A 25,362-nucleotide genomic window follows, 5' to 3' on the forward strand; every position below is an offset into this window, starting at 1 on the left:
GCGTATATGTGTTGGGAATGGTGTCTCTTTTCGTCTGCGACTGGGGCAGGCTGCCAAATTTTCTTGGTGGAATAGTCTCTTTCTGTCTTGCCTTACACACCTACTGTAGCTTGCTGCCGGTTCCACCTGTGTTTCTAGGAATCTTGTCTGACTTCGTGTTGGCAGCAGGTATGATGAACCTGCGAGTGGATGCCTGTACCGGGCTTGAATGCCACTTGTATCCGGTTGGAGCATAAGTCCATCCACGTGGGCAGCCCTCAGGCAATTAAATAAAAAGTACCCTACGCTAAACATAACTTGAAATTTTTTAGGATTTCTTGCCTCTGTACTTTTCATATTACTTTATTCGCCGAAAGTTAACTGAGAAATTTAGAATTGGTGTATGTGAAAATATGAATGCTTTTAGTTAAATGTTTTGAGAGAGGGAGCGTCATTACCATCCAATTCCCACCCACGCGCTCACGGATCCGCAGTGGGCATCGCGGTTGTACTGCCGGCAAAGTTAGGTCAGTCCGTCTGTCTTAGCGAAAAGATTCACCACAGAATGTAACAAGATTGATACCACTGTACTCTTCTTCTCAAGATCTCGATTCCCTCGCTTTAACGAGCTCCTGAATTCCATCCTTCCTTTTTAAGTACGTACGATTCCATTATTACCTTCGACAAAAAATTCTTAAAAGTCTAATGCGCAAAGTTGTACCGAGGTGATTCTGCGCCCCTTGCAAAATTTCCTAAGCTTTCTGCAATTTTTTGTACACAGATTAACCAAATGTTAAAATCTGGTAAGTAGGTTTAATAAAAATGAAGCGCAGCTGAACTGACTGTCGAGTGACATTTGATATGAGATCTACAAGGGCTAGGTCTTCAGCAGAGTGATACGCAAAGAAATTTAAGGCTTTGGGTATGTTACGGTATATCTGTCTTTCATTCACGCTAGAATAGCAACAGTTTACAGCAACTTAGATGCATCCATTCTTGCTATGTTGGACGGTGGATCAATAGCCGATATGCACGAATGGCGTTCAATAATTAATGCAACACTTTTTTTCCTCATCCAATTTCGGTTGAAAAAATGCGGAAATTTTTTTGAGACTACACGGAATATTTCCACTTCAGCCCCTATAGTTTCATGAAGTTAGATAGCTGGCGGCGCTACACGTAGTCTTTAAAATTGCCCCTCTAACGCAAGTGCTTTCCAAGCCAAGAGCTGCCATTGGGTTTCTGTTGGCGCTCTCACTGATCACTTTCTAATCGTCTGTTTTTCCGATCTGTATTTTTCGGTCACCCTCTTTCTGTGACTACACCCTTGGTGGCCGTTTGCCTCACCCCTTCACGAACTAATTCTCATGCCTACAACAATCGCTATTTCCTCTCTCTCTCGTATGTGTAAATTAAGATTTTTCCCACGACTTTCCAAACGAGGTTACGCCGCTCAGCTGAAGAACTTGTTGTTGCAGGTGAACCTGCGCTCCGTGGGCCGCAAGAGGTTTGCACACCTGTCAGAGTCCCTGGACGAGATCCACGTGGACGCGAACGTGCCGTGGGGCGAGGACACGTTGTTCACGCTGGAGTTCCGCGCCGACGAGGGCGGCCGCTACGCGCTGCACACGTGCACCAACCGCTACCTGTCCCGCGAGGGCAAGCTGGTCGAGACGCTCAACCCCAACTGCCTCTTCTCGGCCGAGTACCACCAGGGCCAGCTGGCGCTGCGAGACTGCACCGGCGCTTACCTCGCACCCATCGGCTCCAAGGCGGTTCTCAAGTCGCGCTCCAACACCGTCACCAAGGACGAGCTCTTCTCACTAGAGGACTCGCTGCCGCAGGCCTCTTTCGTCGCCGGCCTCAACGCCAGATACGTCTCCGTCAAGCAAGGTAAGTTCCATCTCGCCGTTGTCGCTTACGGGTTTCTTCGGCAATAACGGTTGTTGCATTGGTCATAGCTGGACAAGTGTTTAATATTATACGAAATGTGGTGGCAAACGAAGAATCACAGTAAAAATATAGCAAGAACTTTCGAGAAAGGGAAAGGAATCGGGCTGGAATGTATCTTTTTTCAGTTCGTGTATTTAATACATAACAACTAATGTTCTAACAGATACGGAAACAGAAATTAAAAACTGGAAAAGGACGCATTTTAATCAACATGTACTGATCACCCAACATTTATGGCATGTAGTGGAGAAAACATTAAAAATACGGAAAGGTGAAAAAGTTGTTCTACGGCTACATTTGAAGAAAACAAAAAATGTTAACAGAAATGAAGACTCACGTTGTGATAGACTGAGAAATCACTCTGAAAATTGGTAAATATATACCTTGCAGGATGTATGATAACAAATAGCCACTCCTGACTGAGAAAATAAAAAGAAGGGCACAACTTGTGAAAACTGCTACAATTAAATTAAGCGAAAAGAAACTGTCGCTACTGACTAAAATGAAAATGGCTGAAACTCTGATTTTTTTCCATGGTTTTGTGTGGATGTGAGTTATGGACAATGAAAGAAGTGGATCTCAAGAAAATAGATTCTTTTGGAATGTGGGTTTGGTGAACGATCCTGAAGATTTTTTTTTTCACTATACTCCATGTGAAATTAAGGTACTGTGGGCATACGGTGAGAGCGGAAGATTTGTCAGAAAAAGTTGTAATACTCGATATAATAGGACAAATACGAAGTAGAAAACTAAGTAGAAGTTGTATAGTGGACATCAAAGAAAGCACTGAAATGGTCCCGGAAGAACTGGGACCAAAACAACGTCCAGGAATGCATGGAGGGACATAATTAACTAGGAGTCTGAGACAACTAAAGGATCATAACACACACGATCTAAAAGTAATTATATTCCTCAGAGAATTTTATCTGGTTGACAGTTATGTTATTCTTTTATATTTTAGTTTTTATTCCCATGAAATTTCTATTTCAGGAGAGCACTTTTGCTCAGACGTTTTAAACCATGGTGTGATTACATGTATTCCACGTAACTTTTTATTCTGATGAAGATTGCCCTAGTGCAGTCGAAACCGTGGTCAGTTGACAAAAATTTTGTGCAACCGAAATTACTATATATACCGGGAGATTAAAAAGTCAGTATAAATTTGAAAACTTAATAAACCACGGAATAATGTAGAGAGAGGTAAAATTTGGCACACATGCTTGGAATGACATGGGGTTTTATTAGAACAAAAAACAAAGTTCACAGAATGTCCGACAGATGGCGCTGGACAGCAATACTGCTATCGTGAAGAGTGAGAGGTACGCCTATATGTTACAGAATCGCATCATCCCCAGCCTGGCTGATAAACAGCTGCTGGAACCTACGATGTTTATGCAGGATGGCGCTCCACCCCGTATTGCTAGACGCGTGAAAGATCTCTTGCGCGCATCGTTTGGTGGTGATGATCGTGTGCTCAGACCCCACTTTCGTCATGCTTGGCCTCCCAGGTCCCCAGACCTCAGTCCGTGCGAGTATTGGCTTTGGGGTTACCTGAAGGCGCAAGTGTATCGTGATTGACCGACATCTCTAGGGATGCTGAAAGACAACATCCGATGCCAATGCCTCACCATAACTCCGGACATGATTTAGTGCTATTCACGACATTATTCCTCGACTACAGCTATTGTTGAGGAATGATGGTGGACATATTGAGCATTTCCTGTAAAGAACATCTTTGCTTTGTCTTACTTTGTTATGCTAATTATTACTATTCTGATCAGCTGAAGCGCCATCTGTAGGACATTTTTTGAACTTTTGTATTTTTTTGGTTCTAATATAACCCCACGTCGTTCCAAGCATGTGTGTCAATTTATACCTCTCTATCTACACAATTCCGTGATTTATTCCGTTTTCAAATTTATACTGACTTTTTGATCACCCGGTACGTCCTGTAATTAACTTAGTGTACGGATATCATGAATTACGGAAGTGACTTATCTGAGTTTTTAAAATGAATGAAAACGGCTTTTAACTATGGGGACAGTACTTCTTATGTGGCGAACATCATGATTGGCGCCGTGGAGTCCCGTCCTGCCAAGTAGGCGAATGTCAACCGGCTGCAGTAGCGAAATAGCTAGCTCACCGTTTATCTAGAGAAACCAAGCAGTAACACTAGCGCTTCTTCAGTGGAACGAACACACTTTGCTTTTCGAACTATCAATGAAGTTTTTCCTTTTCTGCTGTCTTGTTCTGCCAATGACCTACGGAAAATTCAGTTAATGTTAAATGAAATCTTTCTGCGTGACACCAACGGCGATTGTGAATACAGGTGAGTCACGTGCAACGCATAAACACGAAGATGTGTCCAGTTTAGTCGTTAAATTTTCTCGTCTATAGCATACTTTAACAGAATGAACTCCTGTGCGAGTGTTGGTACCGTAATAGGAGAGAAGCAAGTTACACTTCTGTATGATCCACGGAAGCCGTTACATCATCTGAATAAATGGTTACTATATGTTACACAATGATTATTTTGTGTTTATTTGACTTTTCTGTTGTTTATTGGGCTATAAGAAAGCTTATCAGCTGCACATGTGTGTACGAACTCACGTAATTGGAGGGCCACGTTGTTTGTGCTGTGAGTACAACCGTACATGCTCTTTTAGAAGGGTGCTGGCACCAGAACGCAGTCACAGGCTAGCGAGTGAGACACTCTAAAGTTAGCTCCGCTTCCTAGAAGTCGTCATTGCGGTTAACGACTGCAGTAGACAGCTCCATACTCACGTCCTGCAACGTTAAAGAAAGACGACCTCAGTATCCGTGAGTGAAGGTAGAGCATTTGAAGTTTCTGCAAATCTCTGCGGATGCAACATTTCTTGCGTTTGAATAATTAGGATTAAGCTTCCGCAGAAATGTTGCTATAAGCGTGATCTAGGCAGTGAATATAAATTGTTGTGGAATCTCTTAACATCCCAAACTGCCTACTTGACGGTAGAAGACATTTCATATAAAAACCCAATAGTCGCAATATTTCATATGACCTACTAAGATACCACTGTTATCGACTTCGAACATCTACCTGTATTTCATAATCAACAGTCGTTACGTATTAGCAACATCGGCCGTCGCCAGTGTGCCATACATTCTTTGTGGTGTTCGTGACACGGAAGGAATGTAGTGTGTTCATGTAGTGTACAGCAAAGTCACAGACAGAGAACAGCTCAGTAGAGGGGTAGGGGAAAGAATTACCCTTGTGGTGTTGTGGGAACTATGTTTCGCCTGAAGTGGCTTAGAAAACAACAGAAAATATATGTTAGCGTAGGTTTCCGCGGTCGTTGTCACAGTGAATAAAATTCTTGTGGGTACGTGACCATATTGACAATGTATGAAATTCTCCGGTGTTTCGGTCACTGTTGCAAATGGCCTTCCTCTGTGTGTATTTGTAACTGCGATTGTGGCCAACCCGTCAAAAACTTTTACACATTGAAAATGCGGTCTACGCAGGAGAATTTTATTGAACAGAAATTGTGATGAGTACGTTTTAGAATATGTTATCTAACTTGTGTTCGCGATGGCGATGACAGAAGGTGAATCTGCGTGCAAACCCTTCTCTCAGCTCTCCTACGTGAACAGCCGTGTTTAATGTCTTCGTCCCATTAACGACGCCAATTAGCTGTCATACGCCCTCATTGCACGAGTCACTGCGAAGAGTTCTAAGGATCGGTTCAAGACATTAGAGTATGGTCTTTCAAAGAGGAATTGTTTACCATCACGTCACCCGCTACCAATAATCGAACCAATTATTTCCCTATTGAACGCCGCGTCACTAGGGCGCATTTGTGTCCTTGGCCAGTGACAGATATTTCTATAATCAGATGTTCCCTCTAGACGTGTTTTTCCTTAATCCCCTAAATTGGCGCTGACTTGCTGCGGAAATCGGTATGCTTCGTGCAGAAACGATTGTACTCCAAAGGAGAAATAGTTTTCGCAGCCGTAATGGCGAAACTGATTTTTCTTTTTGCTCATAAATTTGATAAATGCTAATTTAATGGAGGAATTTGTGGTTACAAAAGTAGCGTGAGGCTAAACAGAGATTTTTCTGGATGAATAAAATCAGAAAAGAGCGATGTTGCAGGTTTACATATCTCTATAGAGATCCACACAACTCTTGATTTATGATGATTTGTACCCGTAATGTATTTCAGTTTGCGACGGCACAGTAAGACTCCTGTTCGGATCCTACCGCAGGCTGCCGCCGGCGCGGCTAAGAGCTACTGCCGGTTTCCCACCTCTGGGAAAACTCCCACGGCTTGCAGAATTCACCGCGGAAATGGGGACGCTACAGGAAGCGGCAGCGCCGTTTAAAAAAAAGTGGCGGAAGTGCAGGGGCAGCGCAGTAGAGGCTGAACGTTCCATATTCTCAACGTTTCAAGTTCCTTCCCGTCGAGGTCGACACCTGGATTTTCCGACTTACTCTGATCGCTCCACGAGGTGTGCACTGTCGTATGGGTGGGGCACGGAAATCCAAGTGCCTTGTCGAAAGCGTTGCGCAGGTACAGAAGTCCCAGAGGCAAATCGTGTCGCTGCACTGTAGTAGTTGTGTGTTATGTGGAACAGTGTTAGCACATCAGTATTGGTAATGTCCGCCCCTGGTAACTGAGTGGTCAGCGTCAGAATGTGAATCCTAAGGGCCCGGGTCCGATTCCCGGGTGGGTCGGAGATTTTCTCTGCTCAGGGGCTGGGTGTTGTGTTGTCATAATCATCATTATTTCATCCCCATCGACGCGCAGGTCGCCGAAGTGGCATCGACTCGAAAGACCTGCACCAGGCGAACGGTCTACCCGACGGGAGGCCCTAGCCACACGACATTAGTGTTGGTAATCCAGGCTGCAGTGTACGCGCCTGATGACAGCGTAAAAGACACTGCGGCTTCTCCTGGCGCGGAGATCGTAACACGCTCACCGGTCCTCTTGTAACGTACGTATGTAGATACGATGTTTGTACTTGCATGTGCCCGGTAGATACGTACTGAAATTGCCCTGCCTGTGCGAGCGATGATGATAAATATTCAGGCAGGTACAGACCATCCTGCAGCGCTTACCTGCGTAACACATTGTTTTACCTAATTCGTATGTGTTAAGGTATATTGTGCCAGAAATTTTAAACGGCGTCCCTTCTTCTTTTCGCAAAGCTTCTCGTTCGTTTTAAGTAGAAACACAAAAGCTGAAATACAGGGAAAGCTGCAGCTGGCATTAAAGGATACAGATTAGATTTTCGACTCGTCTCTCTTGCTGAAATTCGAAAAGTTTGTAGAGGCGCATATTCATAAATCTAGGACAAGTGGATTGGTTCAGAAATATTTACGTTTCGGTTGTGTAATGTGGTCAATTATAAGTCAGAGAGACTAGATTAAAAGTAGCGTATTTTGTCATTTTTGTTTGCTACATACTAAAATTCCATGGCTATGTCTGTCAGATTTTCTTGTAATACGAACTTCCCAAACATAGTAGAGGGCAGACTTAAACGGTAGCTGGTTCGAAACCAACGCACGCTTTAGAACGGTTAAAATGCCCAAAATGGATTCGTTACCTACGTGACATCCATTGGCTAATCGACATTCGAAGACAGCGAGCTCTCTTGAGCGAACCATTCTGGTGTTACTGCATCTCCACTGAGAGCTCGATACTCCGCCTCCTTTCCTACTGGTGGCTATAGCTCTCGCGACGACCGCATTACATGGTGGTGTCCAGATACTTTCGATTGGCTAGCGTAGGCCTATACATACAGTAAATAGTAATGGCTCTATGAATCACAAAAGCTGTGGGGGACATACTAAGTTTCTTTTACATCAGTAGGAGATCTGGTGTGGAATCAACATTCTGTCTGATACTGAGTAATAAGCGATAGTACGGACTGTATCGAATGCTCTCTGGAAGTCAAGTAAGATGGCATTCACCCGGGCGCCATTGTACATTGCAATCTTAATACCATGAACGAAAGGTTCATCTGTGCAAGAGTTAGCTTACGAAATTCGTCATACCAAAACTTGAGTATTCTTCCACATATGATCCTTAAATAAAATCCAAAGAAGCACTGCGAAATATTTAGCTCTCCAGTGGGGTGTGCGCAGTTTTGAGGCCTCCTGGGAGTTTAAAACCTTGTGGTGCACTGGGACTCGAACCCAGAACCTTGTACAGGAGGAGAGGTACGGGCGAAAGTGAAGCTCCGAGGCTTGCCTGGATAGCTAATTGGTAAAAGCAATGCCTGCGAAATGCGAGTTTCCAGGTTCGAGTCACGATCTCTCACACAGCACACAGTTGTAATCTGCCAGGAGGTTACAATTAATGTTGGCTTAGTAAAGGCTGAAAATGTAAGAGAGGCTGCAATGAGAGGGACTGAGACAAAGAGACTGCGCTTCATGAAAGGGCGAAACCTGCATTCCGAGAGGAGTCCGGCACCTATTACTACTTCTTACACTACTGGACATTACAATTGCTACACCACGAAGACGACGTGCTGCAGACACGAAATTTAACCGACAGGAAGAAGATGCTGTGATATGCAAATGATTAGCTTTTCAGAGCATTCACACAAGGTTGGCGCCGGTGGCGACACCTACTACGTGTTAACATGAGGAAAGTTTCCAACCAATTACTCATGCACAAACAGCAGTTGACCGGCGTTGCCTGGTGAAACGTTGATGTGATGACTCGTGTACGGAGGAGAAATGCGTACCATCACGTTCCCGAATTTCATAAAGGTTGGATTGTTGCCTATCGCGATTGCGGTTTATCGTATCGCGACATTGCTGCTCGCGTTGGTCGAGATCCAATCACTGTTAGCAGAATATGGAATCGGTGGCTTCAGGAGGGTAACACGGAACGCCGTGCTGGATCCCAACGGCCTCGTATCACTAGCAGTCGAGATGATAGGCATCTTAACCGCATGGCTGTAACGGATCGTGCCGCCACGTCTCGATCCTTGAGTCAACGGATGGGGACGTTTGCGAGACGACAACGCTCTGCACGAACAGTTCGACGAGGTTTGAAGAAGCATGGACTATCAGCTTAGAGACCATGGCTGCGGTTACCCTTGACGCTGCATCACAGACAGGAGTGCCTGCGATGGTGTACTGAACGACAAACCTGGGTGCACGAATGGCAAAACGTCATTTTTTCGGATGAATCCAGGTTTTGTGTACAGCATCATGATGATAGCATCCGTGTTTGGCGACGTTGCGGTGAACACACATTGGAAGCGTGTATTCGTCATCGCCATACTGCGTATCACCCGGCATGATGATATAGGATGCCATTGGTTACACGTCTGTCACCTCTTGTTCGCACTGACGGCACTTTAAACAGTGGGCGTTACATTTCAGACGTGTTACGACCCGTGGCTCTACCCTTCATTCGATCCCTGCGAAACCCTACATTTCAGCAGGATAATGCACGACCGCGTGTTGCAGGTCCTGTACTGGTCTTTCTGGACACAGAAAATGTTCGACTGCTGCCCTGGCCAGCACATTCTCCAGATCACTCGCCAACTGAAAACGTCTGGTCAATGGTGCCCGAGCAACAGGCTCGTCACAATACGCCAGTCACTACTCTTCATGAAATGTGGTATCGTGCTGAAGCTGCATGGGCAGCTGTACCTGTACACGCCATTCAAGCTCTGTTTGACTCAATGCCCAGGCGTATCAAGGCCGTTATTACGACCAGAGGTGGTTGTTCTGGGTACTGATTTCTCAGGATCCATGCACACAAATTGCGTGAAAATGTCGTCACATGTCAGTTCTAGTATAATATATTCGTCCAATGAATACCCGTTTATGACCTGCATTTGTTCTTGGTGTAGCAATTTTTATGACAAGTAGTGTACATAGTTGAACCTGTCGATTATAACGTTCCTGATCTTGCAAAGACCCCGGTTGGAGTAGGTATAACAGGTGGAGAGGTGAGACGAATAAAATTACCTCACCGACACCACTATTGAGGCTTAATGAGAGCAGATTAATCGTTGGCGACCAAGTTATAATATCTCTTAACCTGTTACTAAAAGCCTAAATTCGTTTATAGCACTTTCCTCGATTTTTCTTTCCTTTTTTTCTCGTCAGTTATAGCGTAAATCGGCTATAAACTCCTCAGGAATTTCCATTAGTTATTAAGTGAAATATTCGTATTCCTATCATGTAAAATGTGAGGAGTCTGAATGGGCCTGAAGGTTCTGATCCGGCTAATACCGAAAAAATTGAGACTTGCTGTGCGGAGCTATAAATCTGCACCTTCCCCGTGCTGTTTTGGGAGAGTGCTTCGCTGAGTGTTGACACGCCACTTAGTATGTGCGTGTTGGCTGGTACAGAGGTGCGCCGCTTGGCATGTGCCACCCGATCCCCCGTAGCGTCGCGTCGCGTCACGTCACGTCGCGTCGCGTAACGCAGAGCCGGCGTCGCCTTCCACCCACCCACCAAGGCCAAGGCCGCGGCGCCGCGGTCGTGACTCACCGGCGCCCAGGGGTCCCCTTTTCGGCCGTGCTCGTCACAGCACTGCGTTGGAGAACTCTGCGCGACAGCCACTCAGTCTCTGTTGCTTCTTCACACACCAGCCACTCGAGGCCTTCTGCCGAGTGCAGATTCCGCACACTCCAACTCTACAGCCTGTTGGAGACTAATATGTTTGCAGTACTCTCAAGTGCACCAAAAACACAATACTACTTTTTAAGTCAGAAGATACTTGAAGGAAGAGTAATTGCTTATTTTATAAAGCCAACGGAGAGCGTTTGTGCGGAATTGATGGCCCGGCACTTATTAAATGGATGAAGCAGCTGGTCGTTCGGTGGGGCAGTGTACAGTAGCAAAGTACTGTCACTATTACCGATATTTGACCCGAGTCTTAAATAGCACCCAAATCACTAAACTGTGGCAAAGTAAATTCTCTGTAGTCTGCGAGGTATGCCCTTAACGTACGTGAAGAGAATTGGCAAGCGAACTGCGGGTGCCGCACATCCACTGTAAGCACTTTTTTCAGTGAGCATTTCAGAAAACTACACGATACAGATTTCACCTTCTCCTTTTTATAAACTTCTCTGCCCCTCTGAAGATGCAGCCTCGAAAATTAGGTTTTCCGCTTCAGATAGTGCTCGGACAAACTTTGCCACCGACAAAAGTACCTTTTACATAGAGAAGCTGATGCATAGAGAAATTTCCTTTTGTTGGTTTACAGGTAATACGTTAACAAAAAGCGGTTTGGTGGATGTTGATCCAGTATCCAGCTTAATTTCTTGTTCTGATTGATTTTTAGTCTGTGTCAAGTTTGGAGAATACATGGATACTGCTCGCGCACAGTGGATGACCGGCGTATGCGTAATAGGAAGAAAGGGCATGGTAACGATGGCGACATGTGATAACAGTTGTTGAAGTAGATCACCTTTGTACACAGGGAGAAAAAAACACCACCATCAGTGAATGTTCAATAAATTGATAGCACTGGCGCGCACTTGACAAAGCCTACTCAAATTAGAGGTAGAAGAATCAAAATAGCTACGTTGCCACAATAAAGGTTTAAGAGGGCTTTTCGGAAAGTAAGGTCCGATCGGTAGCGATATGGAAACCACAGTGAAAATTAAAAAAAATGTTTTATTTACAAGTTAGCTACACCTTCTAGGTACCCCGATTTAGATACCTGTCGTAGCTTTGTACCAACTTCCCAATACCCTCGTCATAGAAGACAGCAGCTTGCCCTTTCTGCCAATTTTCTTCGCTGATCTGCAGCACGTTGTCTGTGCGAAAATGTTGTCTTTATAGACTGTGGTGGAACTCAGAGGGAGAAAATTCTAGGCTTATGGCAGGTGATCAAACAATTCCCAGATCAGCCATTCCAAATAACGCTTTACCTTACAGCTGTTGTCAAAAGACAGGCAAGGGCGACCATACGGACGGCTTTCTATGAAAACAACTTTAGCATTGCAAACAACTAGCTACGAGGCGTAGTCTTGTTGCGGTACTGGTTCAGGAGAATGGTGAAGAAATGGTACGACTTTGCTTTTGCAAATTACCAGATTTTACAATGATATTGTGAACACCCGTTGCCTGGTCGATAGCGATATCCCGGGACCACGTCACAGTCGCTTGCCATTCGCCATTTCAATCTGCCATGCAAATAAAAGTTTCCTGGCAGCAGTCGCTGACATCCTTCATGAATAATGAGTTATTTTACAAAAACACCATAGGCTGTACACACAAAAGATATATGTACAAAAATATTCAAATGTGTGTGAAATCTTATGGGACTTACCTGCTAAGGTCATCAGTCCCTAAGCTTACACACTACTTAACCTAAATTATCCTAAGGACAAAAACACACACACACACACACACACACACACACACACACACACACACACACACACACACGTATGCCCGAGGGAGGACTCGAACCTCCGCCGGGATCAGCCGCACAGTCCATGACTGCAGCGCCGTAGACCGCACGGCTAATCCCGCGCGGCGGTATATGTACAACCTCAGCTGTTTTTTGCAGAATACCTTTTATTAAATGAGATCCAGGTGTCATTTTAAGTTAGATTAGTGTGAATTCTTGTGCAATATGACCTGTCGTCCAGAAATTGTATTCATAGGCCAATTGTATCCTACGGAATCTTGGTCCAAGTGTACATTTTGGAGAGTTGTGCAGTACAAACCGCCGTAGCCACTATAGCGGCTGTTACACCAACAGCGACGTGTACCTGAGAGGCTGTCGTAGCTGAAATTAAGTGAGGTTTGTCTCGTCGTCCCCTGTCCAATGCAACGTTTCCGCGCAGATTTCCCCTCGAACAACATTATCCGTATGACTAATGTGCTGTGCCATTTCTTATTTTTTTATTTTTTATTTATTTTTTACTGCGGGCTAAGGTCTCCCTAACCAGTTCGACATAATCATCAACACGCGGGCGAGCTGGTGATTTTTCAGATCGCTGTCAACAACCCGTTTCAACAAAGTTCTATGCCAAGAGTAAATTGTAGGCCTACTTGGAGGTTCATTACCGTATTCTGTGCGAAATACACGCCGTACAGTTATTTCAGAGTTCCTTTGGCCACACGAAGAAACATTAGAAGAGATTTATGCCGTAAGAATATCAGCATTCCTTTATGTCAAAAATACTGGGTGACAGAACTGGGAACTGGTCCCTACTCCTTCCGAACGTGAAGTCAGTGCCTTGTTCGCTGCTTCACATCTCTCGTCGCCATTGTCGTAACAAATATAAGCGTCCTACCTACCTGAAGCACGAGGATGTCTTTACTCACGGTAAAGAAATAATGAGAAATCTACTCAAACAAACACAAGTCATTCTGTAATAAACGTTCAGAATCTAATTCTACAACGCTGTATATGTTTCAGTACCTTATGTGTTATATAGTAAGTGGGTAATTTCCCCAACCTCCCCAAAAAAATATTAAGTGTCGTGTAATATTTTGTGTAATGTAATATCTTGCATAGACACCTTTTATTAACCTGACACTTTCCACATCATAACGAAGTGTCGTAATCATGATCTATGGAACAAGTACTAATCTAATCTAACCTAACCTTTCATGAAACCAAAACACACAACTAGCACGCTCCGCACTAATGAAGGTAACCATTTTAACTGTGGACCATACTTGCTCTCCTGCTGGAGGACTGGGGTACTGATGGACTACTTGGACCAAACGTGAGGTTGTTTGCTCCAAAATGACACGTCTACCGAGTCTTTAAAGTATCTCAGTAAATTTCTATATCATGTCAAAGTTGCAAAAACCTTTTCGATTCACCCTGTATTACAATGTCGCGGGATGTCCACGTAATAATGAAGCATATCGTCGGAGCATGAAGCGACCCCCCTAGCTTCTGGGCCGCAGAACCGCCGCCCGTCTGTAAGGTAGGTGGGGAGAGCGGATGCGCCGGCTCAGTATTCGCGGCGCGCTCTGCCGTGCGTCAAGGGGAGCCGGCGGGGCAGCGCAGCGCCTGCCGAATACAGAGGCGGTTCCTCCCTCCCGGCGTCGCGGGGCGGCTTCCGGCCGCGCCGGCTCACGCTAATTACCTCGTAAATCCGCCGCCACTCAGACCGTGCTCTCAGGTTTCTACCTCAGGTGGCCGCTGGCCGGATTTAGGGCCCGTCCAGCGGCAGAAACACCGCGTCTGCGTCATCCTGGGTGCTTTTAGTATCAGCACCTAAAAGGAACCATGTGTTTCTCAGACATTTACGATGAAGCCGCGTCACCAAATAGATGTTCCGTTCACTGGCTTGCTAAGCTGGAACGGGACATGGCACAGCTCTCCAGACGAGTGGGAGATTCCGTACCTGAAGTTATACGTATAGTGAACATCCTTCAATGCACGGTGTTTGTACTTGGAGCAAAATAACAAAGTGATTGTCATTTACTTGTATAGAGGACGGCTAGCAAAACACCAAGCAGAGACTGAACTTGGTCACGCCTTCTTCTCAAAGGCGTACCTTCGGTTAGTTAGTAATTTGTTCATTCCATATATACACTACTGGCCATTTAAATTGCTACACCACGGAGATGACATGCTACAGACGCGAAATTTAACCGACAGGAGGAAGATGCTGTGATATGCAAATGATTAGCTTTTCAGAGTATTCACACAAGGTTGGCGCCGGTGGAAACGCATACAAAGTGCTGACGCGAGGAAAGTTTCGAACCGATTTCTCATACACAAACAGCAGTTGACCGGCGTTGCCTGATGAAACGTTGATGTGATGCCTCGTGTAAGGAGGATAAATGCGTACCATCACATTTCCGACTTTGATAAAGGTCGGATTGTTGCCTATCGCGATTGCGGTTTATCGTATCGCGACATTGCTGCTCGTGTTGGTCGAGATCCAATGACTGCTAGCAGAATGTGGAATCGGTGGGTTCAGGAGGGTAATACGGAACGCCGTGCTGGATCCCAACGGCCTCGTATCACTAGCAGTCGAGATGACAGGCATCTTATCCGCGTGGCTGTAACGGATCGGCAAGCGACGTCTCGATCCCTGACTCAACAGATGGGGAAGTTTGCAACACAAAAACCATCTGCACGAACAGTTCTACGTTTGCAGCAGCATGGACTATCAGCTCGGAGACCGTGGCTGCGGTTACCCTTGACGCTGCATCACAGACAGGAGCCCCTGCGATGGTGTAGTCAACGACGAATCTGGGTGCACGAATGGCAAAACGTCATCGCATCTGTGTTTGGCGACATCGCGGTGAACGCACATTGGAAGCGTGTATTAGTCATCGCCATACTGGCGTATCATTCGGCGTGATGATATGGGGTGGCATTGGTTACACGTTTCGGTCACCTCTTGTTCGCATTGACGGCGCTTTGAACAGTGGACGTTACATTTCAGATATGTTACGACCCGAGCTCTACCCTTCATTCGATCCCTGTGAAACCCTACCTAAGCAGGATAATGTACGACCGCATGTTGCAGGCCATGTACGGGCCTTTCTGGATACAGAAAATGTTCGACTGCTGCCGTGGCCAGTACATTCTCCAGATCTCTCACCAACTGAAAACATCTAGTCATTGGTGCCCGAGCAACAGGCTCGTCACAATACGCCAGTCACTACTCTTCATGAAATGTGGTATCGTGCTGAAGCTGCATCGGCAGCTGTACCTGTACACGCCATCCAAGCTCTGTTTGACTCAATGCCCAGGCGTATCAAGACCGTTATAACGGCCAGAGGTGGTTGTTCTGGGTACAGATTTCTCAGGATCTACGCTCCGAAATTGCGTGAAAATGTAATCACATGTCGGTTCTAGTATAATATATTTGTCCAATGAATACCCGTTTATCATCTGCATTTCTTCGTGGTGTAGCAGTTTTAATGGCCAGTAGTGTAGTTAAAATATTTAGGGGAAAATGCAGTCCCAAGTGTGCCTGAGCACTTCGTTACCACTCGTTGAAAAGGCGCGCTACGGAACGGCCGTTATTTTAGAGGCTCTCCGTAAGTAACGTAAAACATTTTTTTTCTGACAGTAGGTTGGTTTTATTTAGCATTCCAATTCCCTATATTATTTCCCACCCTGTTGGCTACAAAACCCTATCTTTGAAAATAATCTCTGCTCAGTGCGACGGCCTTGCACCGCATTGCTGGGAGGGCCTGTACGCCCCCGTGGTACCACTCTTCTGGTTGACGTTCGGAGCCAACGTCTTTCTGTATAAAAAAAAAAAAAAGAAAACTACCCTTCATCCACGTAATGCTTCCCACGGTGCTTCCCAAACAGATGGAAATCGGAAGATGCGACATCCGTGCTGTAAACTGGATGAAGAGCAACAGTCAGTTGAAGTGTTGTGAGCTGCTCTTGGGTGGGCAGACTTATGTGAGACCTTGGGTTGACACGGAGAAGGAGAATTTCGTTTGCATTTCTGTGGCGACGGACACGCTGAAGTCGTTCCTGCAATTTCCTGAGGGTTGCACAGTACACTTCAGAGTCGATCGTTACACTATGAGGGAGGACATCAAGCTGAATAACCGCTCCAGAGTCCCAGAAGACCGTCGCCAAGGCTTCTTCAGTAGAAGAGATGTGTTTCAAAGTAGCGAAAATGATGAACAAGTGCTTATAAGTCTTTAAGATACGCATTAGGGCACATGTTTTTAGGGACTCTTTTTGTGTCCATTCTCTGAAAATTTGTCTGTGGATTTCTGGTTCGCCGTATAACAAGAATACTTCACCATCAACATGGACAAAGTAAACATACCAGTTGCTGACCAGTTGCGACCAGTAAGAACAGTCTGAAGCCATTTGTAAGCACAACCCACTTACCGGGGTATTACATTGCTTAATGTGCTATCTGACATACACGTGAGGAGGTTTTGAGGCGTTTGCATTTGGGTGTAAAAAACCTACAAATTATCTTCAGAATGTCAGCACAGTGATGTTAGGGATCAGCTATTCTAATGGTTTCGTCTACCGCCTAAAAACTGAAAATGTGATGTCAGATGAGGTTCCTCCCTGATATGTCTCACGATCGAATGAGAATACGAGCAGGTAACATACATGACAGTGGAAAGAACGGCGTTATGTCCCACTTAGGTGTGATGAACCAGCCGGCCGAAGTGACCGAGCTGTTCTAGGCTCTACAGTCTGGAACCGCGCGACCGCTACTGTCGCAGGTTCGAATCCTGCCTCGGGCATGGATGTGTGTGATGTCCTTAGGTTAGTTAGCTTTAAGTAGTTCCTAGTTCTAGGGGACTGATGACCTCAGAAGTTAAGGCCCATAGTGCTCAGGGCTATTTTGTGATGAACCTTTTATAGAATTTCGAGAAGCTTGGTTGCGCGATTTGTACGCCGCTGCGCACGTATTACAGAAGTAACCATATTCATAACCCTGTTTGAAAATCTCTCCAGGGCAATATCTGGATCTTTCCGTAAATATGCTACGGCCATTATCCTCGCCGATTCTGTCTCCAACTGTGCTTTTATTCTGCCACTTATTACCTTGAAGCACAAAACTGTATTTCCTTCGTAGATAATTTCAAAACTTAATAAATATTAGGCTTAGAACAGTTCCACTAGACCTAGGTATAAACAGTCAGAAGTAAAATTGCAGAATTCGGAGAACCAGTAGATTTTGGAACCGAGAAGGGGAAAGCATTCTATTAATGAAGTAAAGCAGAAATTATTCTCCCCTGTAACAGTAATCTCAGATCCCCTTACAGAATAATCTATTCTACAGTTACTGGAAGCAGTTAGTCTTAAAGTAAATGGTCACTTGCAATCCTTCCTGGAAGAGCGGAGCAACAACTCCGTTCGAACCACCTAATTTACGTTTCGTGAGGATTTCGGAACTGATTTTCGACGAATTCTGAGACCAAATCTCCCGCATCGTTGTTCAAACTGTGCGGATGCTCCATTCTGATGGCGTTGCTCCAGACGGTACGTTAATCGTTAACAACGATCGTTATTTTTTGCAGTGCGTGCCAGACAGGTATAGAAACGCACAAACTTAGTTGCAGTTGCCCGTCTGAAGCTGCCGGTTCGTCGGACGGTGTTCGGACTTGGCACCGCTGACTGCCTGTTATATACGCTGGCTCGGCCGGAGGACACCTCGTTCGTCATCGTTATCCAGCCCGCTACGCTGGTTCCGGCTGCTTCTAATGCATTATTGATCCTCCTGACAGCGAGCGACTAACGGGTCGTGTCCGACTGCCACGTGCCTGCGCGCCTTCGGGCGGTGATCACCGCGTAATTAGCCCACGTAAAAAACACAGCGGCCGCCAGCACGAAGACTGCCACGCTTCTCTCAGTATTTATCTGAAGTCCTTACGGTTGGAAAACTACCTTGACAGTTAAAGTAGGTTTGATGCGGCTGCTACGCGCAATTATCACGACCGGTCACATAAAGCGATGTTGTTCACGTCTCTGTGGCAACGCCTCAGTGTTTTCACATCTCTACAGCGGACTCTAAAGGTGGCAGCGGTAAAATACAGGGAGCGAAAGGCTATTTACAATTTGTACAGAAACCAGATGGCATTTATAAGAGTCGAGGGCCACGAAAGGGAAGCAGTGGTTGGGAATGGAGTGAGACAGGGTTGTAGCCTCTCCCCGGTGTTGTTCAGGCTGTATATTGAGCAAGCAGTGAAGGAAACAAAAGAAAAATTCGGAGTAGGTATTAAAATCCATGGAGAAGAAATAAAAACTTTGAGGTTCGCCGATGACATTGTAATTCTGTCAGAGACAGCAAAGGACCTGGAAGAGCAGTTGAACGGAATGGACAGTGTCTTGAAAGGAGCATATAAGATGAACATCAACAAAAGCTAAAGGGGGATAATGGAATGTAGTCAAATTAAATCGGGTGATGTTGAGGGAATTAGATTACGAAATGAGACACTTAAAGTAGTAAATGAGTGTTGCTGTTTGGGGACCAAAATAACTGATGATAGCCGAAGTAGAGAGGATATAAAATGTAGACTGGCAGTGGCAAGGAAAACGTTCCTGAAGAAGAGAAATTTGTTAACATAGAGTATAGATTTAAGTGTGAGGAAGTCGTTTCTGAAAGTATTTGTATGGAGTGTAGCCATGTATGGAAGTGAAGCCTGGACGATAAATAGTTTAAACAAGAAGAGAATAGAAGCTTTCGAAATGTGGTGCTACAGAAGAATGCTGAAGATTAGATGGGCAGATCATATAACTAATGAGGAGGTACTGAATAGAATTGGGGAGAAGATGAGTTTGTGGCACAATTTGACAAGAAGGGACCGGTTGGTAGGACATGTTCTGAGGCATCAAGGGATGACAAATTTAGCATTAGAGGACAGCGTGGAGGGTAAAAATCGTAGAGGGAGACCAAGAGATGAATACACTAAGCCGATTCAGAAGGATGTAGGTTGCAGTAAGTACTGGGAGATGAAGAAGCTTGCACAGGATAGAGTAGCATGGAGAGCTGCATCAAACCAGTCTCAGGACTGAAGACCACTACAACAACATAGCCGACTATTGTTTTCGCCAGCAACCTTTTCGCTTCCCAATTGAATGCTGGCAACAGCGCTGTCTGCTACCAAGGCTTTCTTTCGGCGAACGAAGTATGGGTGTGACGGTACTGGAAAAAAGTTTTGCCAGTTTCCGCGCGCCCAGTATGCTTGCGGCAGAAACAGCTGTAAGGTTTTGTACTCAGTCTCCCCTCCCCTCCCCTCCCCTCCCCTGACACACACACACACACACACACACACACACACACACACACACACACACACACACGTACGTTTCCCCGTTAACTGAATTATCACTTTTGTACTCACATCTGCTGCAAACATCAGACATTGTTTCTTATCGGCACACAGAAACGAAGCACACGAGGAATACGGATCACAGCAGCTACACTGCTGGCCGCAATAGTTGACCGCCGGTAGGGTTGCCAGCCGTCCGGTTTTAGGTGGACATGTCTCGCTTTTTATTGTTGTACCCTGCCGAATGTACCGAGCGATGAAGAAATAAAACAAAGAACAGATTTCAGTTGTTTATTAGAGACAAACTATAAAAGATAGAACCTTACTGCGCATGGTACTGGACGGAGGAAGGCTCCAGGCTACGCTGTTGATGTTTGGAAGAACATAGCGACTGCACCACAAGAGAAATAGTTTTGTGTGTTGGGATTTGCACGAAGTCAATCCATTGTTCAAGTGCAACTTGCATTCCGCCGTCATTTCAGAGAGAACCCGCCTCTGCACAAGCAGATTTATGACTGACGTAAAAAACTCTTGGGGGTTGGGTGCGTATGCAAAGGGGAGAGCACTGGTCGACGACGCACGTGTGATACATATGTCTAGCGTATCCGAGATGCGTTCACACGGAGCTCTCAGAAGTCCACAAGACGGGCAGGCCAAGAACTTAAAATTTCCTCACACCGGTGTGGCATGTTCTGAAACGACGCCTGCATCTGAAGCCTTACAAGTTGCAGTTAATTACTGCAGCAATTACGTCCCGTCGACCATAACGGAAGGTACGAATTTTACGTTTCAATTCTCGAGGATGTGGCAGAGGATACTTTTCCCAAACTTCTCGTATTTTCGGACGAATCTGTCGCGTAAAGTAAACGTAAGAATTTGGGGGTCACAAAGTCCTTACGTCGTCGTCGAACAGAAGAGACTCACCGAAACTGAATGTGTTTTGTACCGTTTCTGTTCGCAATGTTTATGGAGCTTTCTTTCTTTGCAGAGGTAACTGTGACAGGCGCGTTATACCTGGACATGCTACAAAAATTAGTTGTTTCCTCAACTTCACGAAGATTTCAATGATACCATTTTTATGCATGACGCCGCCCCGTCTCACTTTCTTCTTGAGGTATGGCGTTGTCTTTACACAACCATCCCTCAGCGTTGGACTGGAAGAGGGAGAGATCATCTTGTTCATTGCATTTGGCCTCCTTGGTCACCAGACCTCACACCTTGTGATTTTTTTTTTTTTTTGTGTTGGTACACGACAGAGAGAGTCTGTCCCACCTATTGCAACTACTCATCGAGAGCTGAGAAACAGAATTGTTGAAGTTGTCAATTCAGGGACTTGTTTATTAGTGAATGGTTTGAAACTGAATACCGTTTCGTTGTTTCTCGAGCAATGCATGGTGCTCATGCGGAGTATATGTGCGAACATAAAACTTCGAATATTCCTCTATCCAGTGACATGCGCAATGTGTTTCTTTCATGGTTTGTCCGTAATAAGCAGTCGAAACCTGTACTTTCTTTTTGAATCACCCTGTCTAGCCCATTCGGCTTTTCTTAGACTTTTCAGAAATGAAGCAGAGAACGCACAACCAAGGCTCGTTCCAAGTTAATGACGTAAATGTCCGGTCAAAATTTTCGGGATTTTAAGGTGGTTATCAGAGACACACCAAAATTAGATGGATGAAATTAGAACAAACACGATATACGTGACAAAAAATATTTTAAATCCAGGACATCTGAGTTTAGCGTCAAATTAAAGCACTTTCACTGTATAACATTAACTGATGTTCCGGCCCGGGAAAAGCAGCAGACTAGACAGAATTTGTCTAGAAAGTATGTAAAGGAGGGGGACAGTAAAATCTTTGATTAATGACAAAATTCCACAAAATCCGTAAACAAAAAAGACGTCTTTGCCTTTAAAAAGCTTTCGGCGCATCGAAAATGGACACCTTATTTCAAACCTTAGCATAATAAAGAATTATTTTGGGGAGTTACTGAAATTTGTAAGACTATTATTTTGCAATTCCAGGCCATAATGTAGCTTTAGAAAATGCGTGTTAACTTTACTGTATTGAATTTTACACATTTATTTTTGTCAATCATCATCCAGATAAAAGCAAAAAGCAATACGTTATTTACATTTCTTGTACAGACGAATGACCTATTACAGTACATGTTACGATACCCATCGGCAGCTATCATTGAAATATTGTGCCGTATTCACCTAATATTTTCTACAGTACATTAGTGGTGTAAACTGTAGCCTTAAAAAAATGTCATAATGTCAACGTCGAAGGGGTGCTCTTACATAAATGTCCAATAGACAGAGGAACGCAAAAAATTGCAAACCGACGCAGTCAAAAAGTAGTAGTTGTTGTGAAGTTCAAAATCATCGTATCAAGACTTCTACGAAATGATTTTCGAAAGAAAATAACGTTCTTCACAAAGTGGGTTGAAATGAGAAATATTAGTATTCAATTACATATTATTGTTTCCAGAAGAAATAGGACTGTTCGTTTTTGTTTACTGAAGAATTTTTAGTTTACTTTGGCAAAATTATTTCGGGAAGAACACTGACCAATTACGAAGACTGAGTTGCTACTAAGAGAGCTACAAAAGTGGGCGGTAGATGAAAAAGTTTAACTACCCTTATGTAAATGGCTCGATGGAGTTAATTCCGCCAGTCTCGAATGTAATTTCGTTGTTTCTATGGGAAACGATCATGCTCTTGGCTACGTGGACCATGTGAACAGGGTCACTCAGTTAGTGGTTGGAACAGTTGATGGATTTTACTATGGGTCACTAACTGAGGCGCAGCTTTGGTGTTTCACATACGCAGAGCACATTGATCGCCAGAATAAAGAAGATCGAACCTGAAATATTCGCCTTGTAAACTGATACTTAATGATGGATCTCTCGGGTCCCTCGTTATTGGCTTAACGAAATACCCTTAGAAATAAATGGCCATTACCCATCTGTGACTAGCACATTGGCAAAATGCGTACTCGGAACTAGTTGGGGTTCACCAAGTACAGAAGTATTGTTTAATGAAGCACGGTACCATTAGTTACCTGCTCACTTAGTCCGAACTTGGCGTGTCTCTGTTAAGAGGTGTATCACGAACTGGACAGTGAGAAGAGCATCGCCGCGCTTGTTGGTTTGCTGTCGCGTGAGGTGGCGCAATAGTTGAAACATGGGACCCTCATTGAGGACGACACTGTTCAAACACATCCGGAGTATATGGAATTAGAATTTTCATCGTTTTCCTAAACAGATACTTTTGGGTCCTTTTATGGCACTAGCACCCCAAGGAACTTCCCTCAGAATAAAAATCAGCCCGCATCACACATAAGGCATAAGCTATATCAATTTTTTAACGTGAACAGCGGTTGTCGATTCGAAACCGGTAAAGGTGCTATTTGTACATCGTAAATTTCATTCTTAATTGTGGCTGTATGGCGTCGTGGACATTTCCACGGTGGGCTCTGCGGCGTTTCCTTCGGCGGATGTTTTAGTGACTGCTTTTCCGACCGTCGTAAGAAGCTGCAATAGTTGGGAGGCTCTAGTAGGAAATACGATCCCGCAAAACTGCTACTGTTACCGTGGCTTTCCCAACGGTTTTGTAATAAGTACTTATCGTCACATTTTATTCAGGATTAGGACTCCATATGCACTTATCATGTAGGCACGTTTAATGGCTTTTTTATTTTTAGTCGAATTAAGAAACGAATGAAATGAGTTCTAATGAAAAAAAATGGCCCTGAGCACTATGGCACTTAACTGCTGAGGTCATCAGTCCCCTAGAACTTAGAACTAGTTAAACCTAACTCACCTAAGAACATCACACACATCCATGCCCGAGGCAGAATTCGAACCTGCGACCGTAGCGGTCGCGCGGTTCCAGACTGTAGCGGCCGGCTAGTTCTAATGACATTGGTATTCCGGCTTTTATTTTCTTCGAATATGTCACGATTTTTTTTCTTCGAATATGTCACGATTTCCTAGACTGTAGTTAGACAAGAACCTAAGAGTACAACTTAAAACTGGTTTGAATGAAAGGCCGGAAAGTCGACGTAGTCGCCTGGTTGCTGTTTTTACTTTATTGTAAGAATTAACCTGTTTTACCACTTACTATCCCAACAAGTCAGTTTTCGACAAAACAGCATTTTCTATAGCGTCTTTAAGCATGACAAAAATACGTGCTTCATTCTAATCAGAGCTGCAGTCACGTTTTGTTCTTGATAAAGGGGAAAATAATGCGTCCGGAACACTTCCCAACGTGAGAATTGGCGGGCACAATGCATTGCAGAGTGTTAAGACGTGGCAACACGGCGGCAGCCGTAAATGCCATGGTGCCATTGGTGTATCAATAGCGGGAGCAGTCTGGTCCGCTGACTGTCAAATGCCAGCTCCTTTAAATTGGATTGACGGGCAGACCACTGCCCAGTACGTGCATGCTCGTGGCCTTACAGTGATGGAATGTCTGATAAGTTGCTCGGCGTAAGGAAATTGCGCCGTGGACTCTTGGGACTGTGGACTGTGTTCCAGAGAGCCCGACCTCGGCTCAGCGTGTACAGTTAGGGCCAGGGGCTGGCATCAAACACTGTGCCGCGTAGCGGGACAGCTGATACGGTGGCCATTAGCTCGCCATTGCCAGCGCCGCCGACTCTTTGATCTAGGATCGGCTGCCGCTGCCTCGGCTGCAGGGACATCGACCTTGATCCTCGTCTGTTCCGCAAAGGCGAACATCTCAGATGGTCTGCAGCCGGAGCCGTGACGCTGGCCGATTTGCCGTCGGTAGCGCAATTCTGCCACACTTTGATTAGAGAGAGATTGGTCCAGATTGCGGTAGCCACCAAGTCATTTCTTGGTACACACGTCGCTCCCGAGGCAGACCGCTGCTGCTGACGTCCCATTGGCAGCCATTTAGACGGTTTCTTTGCGGCCAACCGCAGCAACTCTACTTTTTATCGTAAACAGAGATCCGGGCGCTTCTAAGCATACCACATGATTTCCGGTTCGTCGTGCCTGTTAATTTGTAGACGTTTTTGTTTCAACCATTGCTTGAAAGGAGCATTCTCAGGTGCCTCACGAATCAATCTGCTTCTCTAGCGTTCCAATGTCGTTGTCACGTTTTATGCCCCACTTAGTGTATGTCCGTGTAGTGGACAGTTCTTGTTGTTAACGACTGCGGTTTTAGCCAGCATGTCACGTGCGAGTGGAAAGAAGAAAATAGTTGAAGGCATCTGGCATTGAAAGACCGTTAAGTTCTACTGAAAGTCAGGCGATCATATCCATTCTGGTCATTGAGAACTATCTGTGTGAATAACTGTCCGACGCGTGTGTGTTATCCCGTGGATAACAAGAAATAGAATGCATTGCGGTGTTGATTTTATATTGTTACGGGCAGGGGTGGGGGGTGAGGGGGGGGGGGGGGAGGAGGCAGAAGAGGAATTAGTAATCGCCGACACGTAACCTTGTTTCTGAGACTGCACGTCGCAGGTGTCACCTGTGGGGACGAAATGCGTTACATAGAATTGAACAGTGAGCAGAATTAATAGGACTATCAATTTCCGTTGATTTCACTGTGGGTACTTCGTAAAATATTATTACTGGAAAAAAACATCTTCTTTCGTCCTTACGCTTGTTTTACAAATTTTTTTGCGACATGGGTTCCGAATTATTAGCAGTTTGTCAAGCAAAACCTAAAATGATAATGATGT

General features: G+C 45.0%; 1 protein-coding gene across 1 annotated transcript in view; it reads left to right on the forward strand.

Annotated features, from left to right (window-relative positions):
• Positions 1-25,362, forward strand: part of LOC126334757 (protein singed) — a 331,294-nt gene that overhangs the window by 240,312 nt on the left and 65,620 nt on the right. Inside the window, exon 4 of the mRNA XM_049997327.1 lies at positions 1,458-1,872. Within this exon, the coding sequence (XP_049853284.1) occupies positions 1,458-1,872 (415 nt within the window). The remainder of the gene's footprint in view (positions 1-1,457; positions 1,873-25,362) is intronic.

Source organism: Schistocerca gregaria, chromosome 2 (genome assembly GCF_023897955.1).
Source record: "Schistocerca gregaria isolate iqSchGreg1 chromosome 2, iqSchGreg1.2, whole genome shotgun sequence".
In the NCBI taxonomy this organism is placed as follows: Eukaryota; Metazoa; Arthropoda; class Insecta; order Orthoptera; family Acrididae; genus Schistocerca; species Schistocerca gregaria.